Source organism: Vombatus ursinus, unplaced genomic scaffold (assembly GCF_900497805.2).
Source record: "Vombatus ursinus unplaced genomic scaffold, bare-nosed wombat genome assembly UNPS02014812.1, whole genome shotgun sequence".
NCBI lineage: Eukaryota > Metazoa > Chordata > Mammalia > Diprotodontia > Vombatidae > Vombatus > Vombatus ursinus.
Window position 1 is genome coordinate 87,722,764 of NW_020954590.1, and position 12,694 is coordinate 87,735,457.

Sequence of the window (12,694 nt, forward strand, 5' to 3'; positions counted from 1 at the left end):
TGGCCTACCTTAGAGGTAATCCACTTGATAAGAACCAAAGCCAAACACCAGATCAATGTAATTCCCATTGGATCACCCAAAACACTTCAGCATAATCTTTTTTTTTTTTTTAACCTAGCCAGTACTGAAAGCTATCTAAATCTGTTAAATAAGAAGTGATCCTGTGGCAGAAGGCAAAGGGGCACTGACTGCCTTGAACCTCAAGCAGCTGCTTTAATGCAATCATCACCTGACTTCTTTGGGAATGCACCACCCTGAAGGTCTCATTACAGAACACTTGCTAAACACCATAATACTAGGTAGGGGGTAGAAAAAGTTAGGCAACAATGAAAAATAAGGGGCTCTGGGGGGGAAAGTAAAGCAGGGACTAAATTCAGTGGTGCTTACCTAATAGTTTAGCAAAGCAAGGATGAAAAATTATGCCCAATTCAGTCAGCTTAATATTTATAAAACAAACTGCAATTAAATAAAATAAATATCTTAGTGACAATCGAATGTCTGAAGGAGTTAAAATAGCTTGGTTGAAAAATCTGTGAGCTTCCCCAAAATTTTGCTGAATAGAGACAATTTCACCAGCTATTTCCACATATACCAGCATCAAGCTGATGATATTATTGGTAAGGAACATACTTAACCTAAAATTATCACCTTAGACTTTTTTATAAACTATTAAGACATGTACTGATGACCTACCTAATTTCTATTAGTTATAACTATAATGATCTTTAAGAATGTGCATTTTGCAGTAATTTCAAAGAACATATTAGAAAACTGTATACAGTCCACTAAGTTCTTAATAGCCCATATATAATAAAAATGTACTTATTTAGACTAAAGGTAAAAGGAAGCCAACCCGAATTACTGAAAATCTCAAACAGCAGCAATGGATACACATACACACACACAAAACACTTTTAAGATTTGCAAAGCATTTTGTGTTTGATTATCACAACAACTTTGTAAAGTAATAGTTATTACCATTTTTAAGATGAAGAAACTGGGGCCTAGAGACATTATAAAAATATTAAGAACCAGAGATAGGATTTGATCCAAGTCTTACTTTAAAAGCGTCTAGCATTCTCTAAGGCTGCCTCTCAGGAGTATATTTCTGTGGAATCATAAAAAATATTATTAAACACATGCAGTTTTATCATTTTAGTAACACCAGTAATTTAGTATTTCAGTATGGATTTGGTGTTAGAAGGCTTGGGTTCAAATCCTGGTTCTATCTGTGACCTTGGACTATTCGTTTCCTCATTTGTAAAATGTATATAATGAAATTTGGTGTTAAGGTCCCTTCCAAGTCTAAACTCTTTACTTACTCTAAAGGTTCTTTAAAACTGTCTTGGGTCAATCATATGTGTGCTAAAACATGGTTATTTTATTCTTTATTAGGCTCAAAGAAAATAAACAATAAATTTGTAACCACATTTCCATTTACTGCAAAATGTCCTGCATATGTGTGTTTGGAGAGGAGAGGGGGAAACAACATTTTCTACATCTATATAAATATATATGTCTGTTTATTTTACTTTGCATCAATTGATATGGTTTTCCATGTTTCTTCTGTGTTTGATGTTTCTTAAAAGTACAGTAATATGCCATTATTCATAGTTTAGCCATTCCCCTAGGGATGGACATCTACTTGGTTTACAATTTTTTGCTACCACAAAAATTGCTGCTATAAATATTTTGGTATATATGGAGCCTTTCTTATCAATGACCTCCTTAGGGTATTTATCTAGTAGTAGAATTCTGCACCAAAGGGAAAAAATATTTAATTACTTTATTTACATAATTCCAAATTGTTTACTATAGTGGCTACATTAATTCACAGTTTGCTCAACAATGCATTAAATGTAGCTGTTTTCCCAAAGCCCCTCTAGAATTTGTAGTTTGGCCAACTTTGTCAATTTGATGGGATGAAGTTGTACCTCAGAGTCGTTTTCATTTGCACTTCTCTAATTATAAGTGATGTAGGTTATCCTTCATAAAGTTGCTAATAGTTTGCTATTCTCTTGAGAACTGTTTATTCCTATGCTTTGACTGCTTCTTTACTGAGCAATGGCCTTTGGATCTAATATTTGTTAGTTTTCCACACATGCTGGATATCAATCCCTTACCTGTGAAATCTCACATACAAAGCTATTTTTTCTATTCAACTGCTTTTTTCAACTGCTTTTTATCATATGTGAATTTTGTTTATTCAAAAGCTCTTGAACTTCATGTAATCAAAATTACCTATTTATCTTTTGCAATTGCCCTCTATTCCTTGTTTGGTTAAGAATTCATCTCCTAATCTACTTACTAAGATACACACAGGAACTATTTGAATACAATTATGAAACACTACTCAAATATAGATCCAAATAATTAAATAAATATGACATACAATTAAATCAATTTATTCATTGAAGACATAGCAATCACACTACACAAGGATTATTTTATAGTTAGGAAAAAAATTAAAAATTCATCTAGAGGAACAAAAAGTTAAGAATCTCAAAGGAAATAATGAAAAAATGTCGGAAGGAAGGGGTCTTAGCAGCACTGGATTTCAAAATATATTCCAAAACAGTAATTATTTGATTTGGTCACTGATTAAGAAACAGAGGTCAATCAGTGGAACAGGTTTGTAACATAAAGAAGCAAATAAACAGAGTAGTCAAATGTTGAACAAACCCAATGACCCCAGGTATGGGTTAAGGGCTCACTATCCAACAAAAATTTCTGAGAAAACTGTCAAGTAATCAGGAAAAAGTGAGGTTTAAACCAACACTTCACACCATATACCACAATAAGTTCTAATTGGACATGCGACAGCTACAAAATGCCACACTGTGAATAAATTAGATGAATAAGGAAGAAATAGGGGAAGAGTATATGTCTAAAGAGGTATAAGGAACATCAACATGAGATAAAATAGGACGATTCTGAGTACATAAAATTAAAAGTTTTTGTGAAAACAAAGCCAAATTAAAAGTGAAACATTAACCAGGGGGAAAAAAATCTTTGCAACAAATTTCTCTGATTTCTGGTCTCCTTTACAAGACATATAAGGAAATGATTCAAATTTATAAAAATATAGGCTATTCTCTAACTGATAAATGGTGAAAGGTTATGAACAGGCCAGTTTTCAAAGGAAGAACTAAAAACTATCAATAGCTACATGAAAAAAACACTCCAAATCATTAATAATTAGTGGAATGCAAATTAAAGCAACTCTGAGGTTTTACCTCAGACCTATCAGTCTGGAAAAGTTGACCAAAAAAAGGGAAATGTCAAATGCTAGAGGAGCTGTGGGAAAATTGGCACATGGATGCACTGTTGTTGTAGCTATGAATTACTAGCCATTCTGGAAAGTAATTTGGAACTTTGCCCTAAAAGTTATAAATAAATTATGATATATGAATGTACAGTAGGAAATAAAGAAGGGGATAGTTTCAGAGAAACCTAAGAAGGAGTTGTATGAAATGATGCAGAGGGAAGTGACCAGATCCTAGAAAAATAATTTATACAATAGCATTCATTATTAAGACAAACCACAATGAAAGTCTTAAACCTCTGATCAGTTAACACAATGACCAACTATGATAACAGAGGACCCATGACAAATTATTACTCACCACCTGACAACAGAAGCGATAGATTCAATATGTGGAATGAGATACACACACACATTTCAGATAGAACCAAAAGGGGATTTGTTTTGACTTTATATATGTTTAAAGGTTTTGTTTTTTTCTTTTTATCTTTGTCAAGGAGGAGAAAAGAAAATAAAAACTTGTTAACTGAAAAATAAAATGTAAATAAAAGAATTCATCTCCTAGATATCTTTTTTAATTTATGTGAGATATGGTGTAAGATCTTGGTCTAAGCCTAATTTCTGCCAGATAGCTTTCTAGTTTTCCCAAGCAGTGATCAGAGTTCTTTCCTAAGTAATTTATGTTTTCCAGTTTAATTAACATTGGGTTATTTTATCCACTATGTCAAATTCTCTTATCTAATCTGTTATATTGATCTTTTCTATTTTAACTAATGCCAAATGATTTTGATGACTATTGTTTTATAATGTAGTTTAAGATAGAGAAGTAATAGTCCCCCTTCATTCCTATCTTTTCATTTTTTTCCCCTTGATATTCAAGTTGTATCATTTCTCCAAAGGAATTCTGTTACTATTTTCTCAACTTTTTTCAAGTATCCTTTTGGTAGTTGGATTGGCATAACATTTAATCTGCCTCAAACTTTCATGTAACAGTGAAAAAAGTCAATGCCCTGAGATGTTAACACAGGTAGTAGACAGAAGAGCCAGAATTCAAAGCCACTCTGAGACAAGTACTACTGGTATGTAGCACATTTTTTAGCTGAAGAATCTGAGGTTCAGATAATGACTTGCCCATGCTGACAGAGCTAGTAAATTTTAGCCATGGGATTTGAACCCAGGTCCAGCAGTTTAGCCACTATGTAACAATATTCGTAAGTCATCCATGAGTCATAATATTCCTTCATTCTCTTTCTGATAGTTTACAAATTAGCTTATACTTTAAAACTAGGTAGTTTTTTTGTTCCAAAGTCCCTCCATCTGACAAGGAGATAAAGTGCTGGTGGCTGAGACATTATGAGGGTTCTATTCATCTCCTGTTTGATGATTATTTACAGTATTCAAATTTCTTTAATAAACAGTGACAGTCAAAATATGTTTGATCATTTCCCATTATTCATAGTTGACAGAATGTTTAAACTATGGTGTCTTTTCAAGTTGATATTTATTATTTACTTTGACCTTTGCTCTAAGCAATCAATGATATGACTGTACACAAACTGGTAATTTTAAAATGATATTACATCTATAATCAATCATCTATCAAGATACAATAAACTTAATTTTCTATGCTATCTGTTGCTCACAACATCAAACACCTGCAGACTCTCTTACTGAATAAGTACATATGCACAAGACTTATAAGTGATCTATAAGCCTTTGGTTTCTTCCATTTCTTTCCCATTTTCTGCCATTGTTTCTCATATACACTTTTGCTTGGAAGTCACCAAGTATTCAAGTTTATATTGACAAACTTAAGAATCCTGTCAATAACGTGGAAATATGTTTTACATGATTGCACATGTATAACCAACCTATACCAGATTGCTTGCCGTCTTGGGGAAGGGGGAAAGAAGAGAGGGAGAAAAGGAGAGAGAATATTTTGGAACTCAAAATCTTTTGAAGAAAATAAATGTTGAAAACTATCTCTACATGTAATTGGGAAAAATAAAATTTCATTTAAGGAAAAAAAGGTAATCTCGTTAAGTTCTTGAGAAAAATAATAAGTGCTTAGTAAGTGCTTGCTTAATGATTAACTTTTAATAGAATTGCACTATTTTTTCATTCTCTGCAATAGATGGGCACATAGGCTGAATCTTCATGCACACACAACTTATGAGCATCCTCTATTTATTCAAATAACTTTGTATATATTTTGCATTTATTTATCTATGTTCATTTTGTATTTAGTATACCTAGCACCCAGCACAGTGCCTTGAACTGAACTTTTTTTGATTCAACAATTCAATTTATCAAGCACCTAGTATATGCAAAGCAAAGCGGTACAGATACTAAATCAAACTGCATAGTCAATTGTCCTCAAGGAGCTTTCATTCTATAGAGGAGAGGGTGAGAGGGAGAAAAGAGATCAGGAAAGGAATTGTACAGTTGTGTAGGGTTGCACTGATAACAGAGCATAGGAATGGGAACAAAATGGGAAAGCAGTAGGAATGGAGGAGATAGACATTCAGTGAAATAGGGGACTTCCAAACCTTCCTGATGAAAACACCAGAGCTCAACAGAAAATTTGGTCTTCAAATACAAGACTCAAGAGAGGCATAAAAAAGTAAACAGGAAAAAAAACATGTTATTAATAAGGGCAAACTGTTTACATTCCTATAAGGGAAGATAACACTTGTAATTCTTGAGACCCGTATCATTATTAAAACATTTAAAAGGGCTATACATAGAAAGAGGGTGTGGGTATAAGTTGACTTTGATGTGATGATAAAAAATGTAAGTGGTGAAAAGAGATTGTTCTGGGAGAAGAGGAAAGGAGGAGGCAGACAAGGGTAAATTACATCACATGAAAAGGCACAAAAACCTATTACAGTAGAGGGAAAGAAGGGGGAGATATGAGCAACTTTTGAACCTTACTCTCATCAGATTTGGCTCTAAGAGGGAATAACATAATCAGGTATAGAAATCCAACTTACTCTATTGGAAGTAGGAGGGGAAAGGGGAAAAAAAGAGAGGGGGTGAGTGAAAGGGAGGGAAGAAGTAGTAACGGTAATGGGAAAGAAAGGGGACGGGGCTAATATAAGGGAGGACAGACTGAGGTGGTAGTTGAAAGCAAAACTCTAGTGAGGAGGGAAAGGAAGAAGTGAGAGAGAAAAGCATAAACATGAGGGGAAACAGGATGGAGAAAAAGACATAGATAGTAATCATAACTGTGAATGTGAATGGGATGAACTCTCCCATAAAATGGAGTGGATTAAGAACCATAATCCTACAATATGTTGTTTAAAAACCTGGAAAGAGGGGGCAGCTAGGTGGTGCAGAGGACAGAGCTCCTGCCTTGGAGTCAGGAGGACCCGAGTTCAAATCCGGCCTCAGACACATGACACTTACTAGCTATGTGACTCTGGGCAAGTCACTTAACCCCAATTGCCTAGCTGGAAAACAACAACAAAAAACAAAAAAACAAAAAAAAAAACCCCAAATTTGTAAAGACTTATATGAACTAATGCCGAGTGAAATGTGCAGAATGAGAAGAACATTGTATACAGTAATGGCCATGTTGCGTGACAGCTGACTTTGATAGACTTAGCTTTTCTCAGCAATGCAAGGATCTTAAGACAATTTCAAAAGACTCAGGGTGGAAAATGCTATTCACATCCACAGAAAGAACTCTGGAGTCTGAATGCAGATAGAAGCATACTATGTGCTCTCCTTTTCTTTTGTTGTTTTGTTTCTTCTTTCTTATGGCTCCTCCCTCTAGTACTAATTCTTCTTTACATCATGACTAAATTGAAAGTGTGTTTAATATGAACATGTAAGTAGAGCCTATGTCAGAATGCACGTCATCTTGGGGAGGGAGAAAATTTAAAACTCAAAAATCTTATGGAAGTGAATGCTGAAAACTAAAAATAAATTATTAAAAAAAAAAAGAAATAGGAAGTCACTGAAGATTTTTGTGTGGGTGACAACATGAGAGTTAGACACAACTGAAACAACTGAACAACAGATGGAAGCAGGGAGCCAAATTAGGAGGCTGTTATAATAATCTTGGTAAGAAATGAAATTCTGAGCTAGTGCAGTGGCTGTGTAAATCAGGAGAAGGGACGAATGCTGTGGAACAGATATTATAAAGATAGTAAAAACAAAATGTGGCAACTAATTTTGATTATGAAGGATGAAGAAGTATTACTCCAAGGCTGCAAACCTGGGTGGCTCGAAGGTTAGTGATTCCCTAAAGAGAAATGGAAAAGGAATGGGCTTGAAGACCTTTTGTTATCCTTATCATATTCCCGTGGAAGCTCTCCAGCTTATCAACAGCCTTCATAAATGTGGCACACAGAACTGAATACAATGCTCCAGATATGGTCTGAATAAGGCAGATTATATTACCTCCCTATTCTTGGATACTAATGCTTCTCTGAATGTAACTCAAGACCGTATTAGATTTTTCTGGTTGTTACATCATACTATGAGTTTCCAGGTCCATCAAAAACCCCAAATCTTTTCAGACAAACTGCTATCCAGCTATGCCTCACTCATCTTATTGTTCTGAAAGTGGCATTTTGAAACTTTACATTTATCTATTTTAAATTTAATCTTATTAGACCTGGCCCAATGTTCTTAGCCTTTCAAGGTCTTTTTGGAACCTATCATTCAATGTATTAGCAACCTCCATGGTATTTAATTTAACAAACATGCTATCTATGCCTTTACTCAAGCTGATGGAGGGCTTTAAATGCCAAGAAAAAAAGCTGCAATTTATCCTAGAGGCAAAAGGAAGCCATTAAAGGTTTTTTAATAGGACATGGATAGACTTATACCTTCAAAAAGTTACCTTGGTAACTATGTAGAGGACGGATTAAAGAAGGGAGACAATGGAATTAAAAGAAGCATTTTCAGTTATTCACTACTTCCAAAAAACACTAAAACCTAAAAAACTTTCCCCAAAATCAGTTTTAAAAATTTTACCACTATGCTTTAAAGTACAAAACATCAAAGATCTCAAAATTAAGTCTGAGACACTTAATAAATGACTTTAAATAACTTTAAAACATTGAAGTCTGTGACAAATTGTGTTATTACATGAAGAACTTTACAGGGGGGAAAAACAACCAAAAATGTTAACTATTTAAATCATTTCCAATTTTCTCTTGATTTTTGTTCATGTATATGCAAACTTCTTTTTAATAAAGTCATAGTTAGTGCATATGTGGTCTTTTAAGAAATGTAGCATTAATTTATTTCAACAAATAAGGGTCACAAGATTTAAACCTGAAGGGCCCTTAGGCCGCTTGTCCATCTAGACAGAGTGGAAGCCTGGAGGATTAGTACTTTGTCCAAAGTTGCATATTAATAATAATAAAAGCCCACAGACAGTTCTTTAAGCTATGCAAAGTGCTTTATAGATATTATCTCATTTTATTCTCACAACAACCCTGAGAAGTAGGTGCTATTTTTATTTCCATTTTACTGATGAGTAAACTGAGACTGACAGAAGTTAAGTGACTTGCCCAGGGACAAATATCTAGTAAATATCTGAGGCAGAACTCAAATTCAGGTCTCTGACTACAAAACTTTCCACTGGACCTCCTTCTTCATCACAAACAGAAAACAAAAGAAAATGGAAAAAAATGCCACAATAAAGCTGGGAAAACTAAGGGAGAACACTTCTCACAAAAATCACCCTTGATATGTACTCTCAAGTTCTGAGTTATCTCCTAAGAAAATTCGCAAGGGGGAAAAATTCAATTCAACAATATTAATCTATAAAGGATCACATCTTTTAAAGTAAATTATAAATGAATCACATTTCTTAGCAACTATTCAATTTGCAGATGCATCTGACCTTAGATGATACTACTTGATTTTACAAAGGACAAACTTTTGTTTATGACTTAAAAACCAAAAAAAAAAAAAAAAATTAAGTTTCCTTAAGATAGCTTCTTAGGGAAATGAAAATAACTTTGAACATATTGTTTCTAACAGAAGTAAGAACTATAGCAATGTCAGCAGCAAATTTTATCCCCAGGGTTCTCTGCCACCCACAGGACACCTGTCAATCTTGGCACTGGCCTTTATCTCTCCATGCAGTGAAGACTTAGCATAGCATGTACCTCTCTTGACCAAATTAGGCTAACCTCATCTGCATTGACATCAGTGTCTATAATTTTGGAATCTCATAGCCAGAAATAGCCTATCACAGAAACCAGTATACAAATTAAGTGCAGACAGAAGACAGTGCTGAATTTATGGAAGAGTGATAAAAAAGCTAAAGCAAAAATTCCATACTTGGGTTTTTTTTCCACAAATACCTAAAATATCGTGTCAAGTTGGCTAATAAATACTCGGTTTTTTTTTTTAAATTAAAGCCTTGTTTTAGGTTTTCTTATGCTCAATATAAAATTTAAAATCTAAACAATTTAATGGTACTAATAATTTTTATGTACTATAGTATAGGAATTATTTTAACACAGGATCAAAAAATCATTTAGTCCAACCACCTCACTTTACAGATAAAGAGAAATTCAGAAAAGTTGTCTTGTTCAATATCACATAAGAAATAAGCTGCAATGTGAGACTCAACAGGATTTGAGTCAAGACCTTTTACTTAAAAAATTCAGGGCACTTTCCTTTCTTTATACCATGCTGCTGTTTATTATTCAAATGAAGCCCTGACAGTATAATATTTTTAAACCTCTGAATTGAGTTTTTCGACAATAATCTGTTTTATGGTAATCACATTTAATTCCTATTCTACTAGAAGGGGTAGAATATACATTATTAAGGAGCTCAAATCCCAGAAAACTAAAATATTACTTCTGTGATCTCATTCAAAAAGTAAGGATTTTACTGTATCTTTATACGTTTTCATTCTATGAACTTCTTTCTGCTATACCTATAAAAATTCTACATAAAGTCCAAGCAACATGTTAGTGAGAACTTCTGCTAAATCTCTTGATATAGCTTGAATGCTACTGGTTATTTCATCTCAATATATAACTAGTCCACCTCCTTTTCAGGTCATGCATCTCTCTAATGACATCCTTCTATTTAATTCTATGCCCAGATCATTATCCATCCTTAATACCAGTCCAAGATACCTGTGCTGGAGTCCATCCAATTACATGTAATTTGGACAACAGGTATTTTTCATTCACTTTTTTCCTACATGAATAATCAGACTAAACTCTTTTTGAGTGATTAGGAAGACAGTGTAACTTAGTGGTCACAGTACTAGACTTGGAGTCAGAAAAACATGGGTTCAATTCCTACCTTTGACAGTTACTAGCTAAGTGATCAGTTAAGTCATGTAGCCTTCCTTAAAACTTCAATTTTCTCTTATGTAAAATGTGAATAATCAAGTGCTACCTTTAGCCGAAGGCCTTTGTTACCTTGTTTCTGCTTTGTATGTGCAATGTATATACCTATATACATATGTATGTGTTATCTCACTAGAATGTAAGTTTGAGAGCAGGACTTATTTCTCTTTTTTTTTTTATCCTCAGGTTTATCCTAGTTCATGGGATATTTTAAAAAAGTTTTTTTTCAATGAACCAAAATGTATTTCCTTTTCCTTTTCTGCCCCACCCCACTGAAAAATAAGAAAAATAAAACCCTTATAACAAGCATAGCAAAGCCCCCTCCCCAAATCCTCATTTCCAAGTCTCTGAAATCTTATGTCTTAATCTGCACTCTGAATCAAGAGGAAGAGGGTTTGCTTCACCATGAGTCCTTTGAAATCTTGGTTGGTCATTTCATTGGTCAGTTAAGTCTTACAAAGTTGTTTGTCTTTATGATGTTGTTACTGTGTAAACTGTTGTCCTTGTTCTCTCTTCATTCAACTCAAGTTCATACCTGTCTTCCCAGATTTCTCTGAAACTGTCCCTTTTATCATTTCTTATAATCCTATATTATTCCATTACATTTACATACCGTAATTTCTTCAGCCATTGCTCAAGAAGCAGCACCTTAATTTCCAGTTCTTTGCCACCACAAAAAGAGCTGCTATAAATATTTTTGTACACATGGTTCTTTCCCTTTTTCTCTGATCTCTTTAGGGTACAGTCCTAGTAGTAACATTACTACTAGGGGCAGTCAAGGGATATGCACATTTTAATAACTTTTAGTTCCTATTTGCTTTTCAGAATGGCTGGATCAGTTCACAGCTCCACCAACAGTGTATCAATATGCCTTTTCTTTTAGCCTGTCCAACATGTGTCATTTTCCTTTTTTTTCCCCTTTGGTTAACTTTGCTGCTAGGATGGGTGTGAGGTGGAATCTCAGAGTTGTTTTCATTTTTATTTTTCTAATTATTAGTGATTTGGGATATTTTTTCATATGGTTATTGATAACTTGGATTTCTTCTTTTAAAAAAAACTGCCCATTCCTATACTTTCTCCATTTACCAATTCAAGGCACACAAGTAAACTTTTTAGAAAAGCTTGCTAATTGATTGATGGTAACTATATCATAAGGTGAGGCTAAAAATGTGATAATATATGTAAACCATTCTGTAAAACTTAAAAACACTATATAAATGTAAGTTAAGACAGCAATTAGTTCATTTAGAAGGTTCTTCAAAGCTGCAGAATTTGATGTAATCAGCTCAGCTTTGTCCACAAAATGGATCATATGGAGAACCTCATCATTTATAAGAAATCTCTTATTCATTTAGATTCTATGTTGGTTATCCTTCATAATGGTGGCAAAGACTTTTGACAAACATTTTCTTATTATATGTTCACTTGAGATTAGTAGTTAGAGGAACCAAAATTATCTTGGTTGTAAATATCTTTAAAGAAATTCTGCATGATTTCTATATATGCATGGGAGGCATCTTGTTAGAGAAGAACTATTAAGTATTTTATTCTTCCAAATTAAATGCTTTTTTAATTAGTCAACAAATAACAAGCATTGGAGATTCTTATAATCATTTCACCTTTCAACCAGTCAATACAAATGCAATCAATGACTATAAAGATGTCTTCTGTTAAATATCATTTGCAAAAATCTACCCTTTGCTTCCTCATAACTCCATCAAGGATGCCATCGTGGTATTTAGAGATCATTCTCATAAGGATTTTGCGGAAAATGTACAGGCAAATAGGTAATTATTGATATTTTCTCATTTGCAGACTTTTTTTTTTTTTGTAGTAAGTTCCCCTCTTCTATGTGCTTGATCTTTTTTAAATGCTAAGAATCACTTTCTTAATGCCCTCAAAATTGTGTCACCTACACCTCTTCTGCGTCCCCTATCTTTGTTTTCTGTAGTATTATTTTACTCATTTTTTAACACTTTTTTTCTGCTCTTTGTCCTCTTCATTTCATCCTTATATGCCCTCAGGCCGATATGTCTTAGTTGGGGCGCTTGCCAAGTTTCTCAGATAAAGATTATAACCCAATTAAATTTAC

At 33.8% G+C, this 12,694-nt stretch overlaps 1 protein-coding gene across 3 annotated transcripts in view; it reads right to left on the bottom strand.

Annotated features, from left to right (window-relative positions):
- The window catches only part of LOC114054206 (high affinity cAMP-specific 3',5'-cyclic phosphodiesterase 7A), a 141,220-nt gene that overhangs the window by 78,875 nt on the left and 49,651 nt on the right, over positions 1-12,694 (bottom strand). The window contains exon 1 of one of the 3 annotated variants that reach the window (XM_027877376.1): positions 9-82. The exons of the other annotated variants lie outside the window; for them this stretch is intronic. Within the exon in view, the coding sequence (XP_027733177.1) occupies positions 9-68 (60 nt within the window). The 5' untranslated portion in view covers positions 69-82. Of the gene's footprint in view, positions 1-8; positions 83-12,694 lie in introns of those variants that run through there. 3 annotated transcript variants of the gene reach the window in all.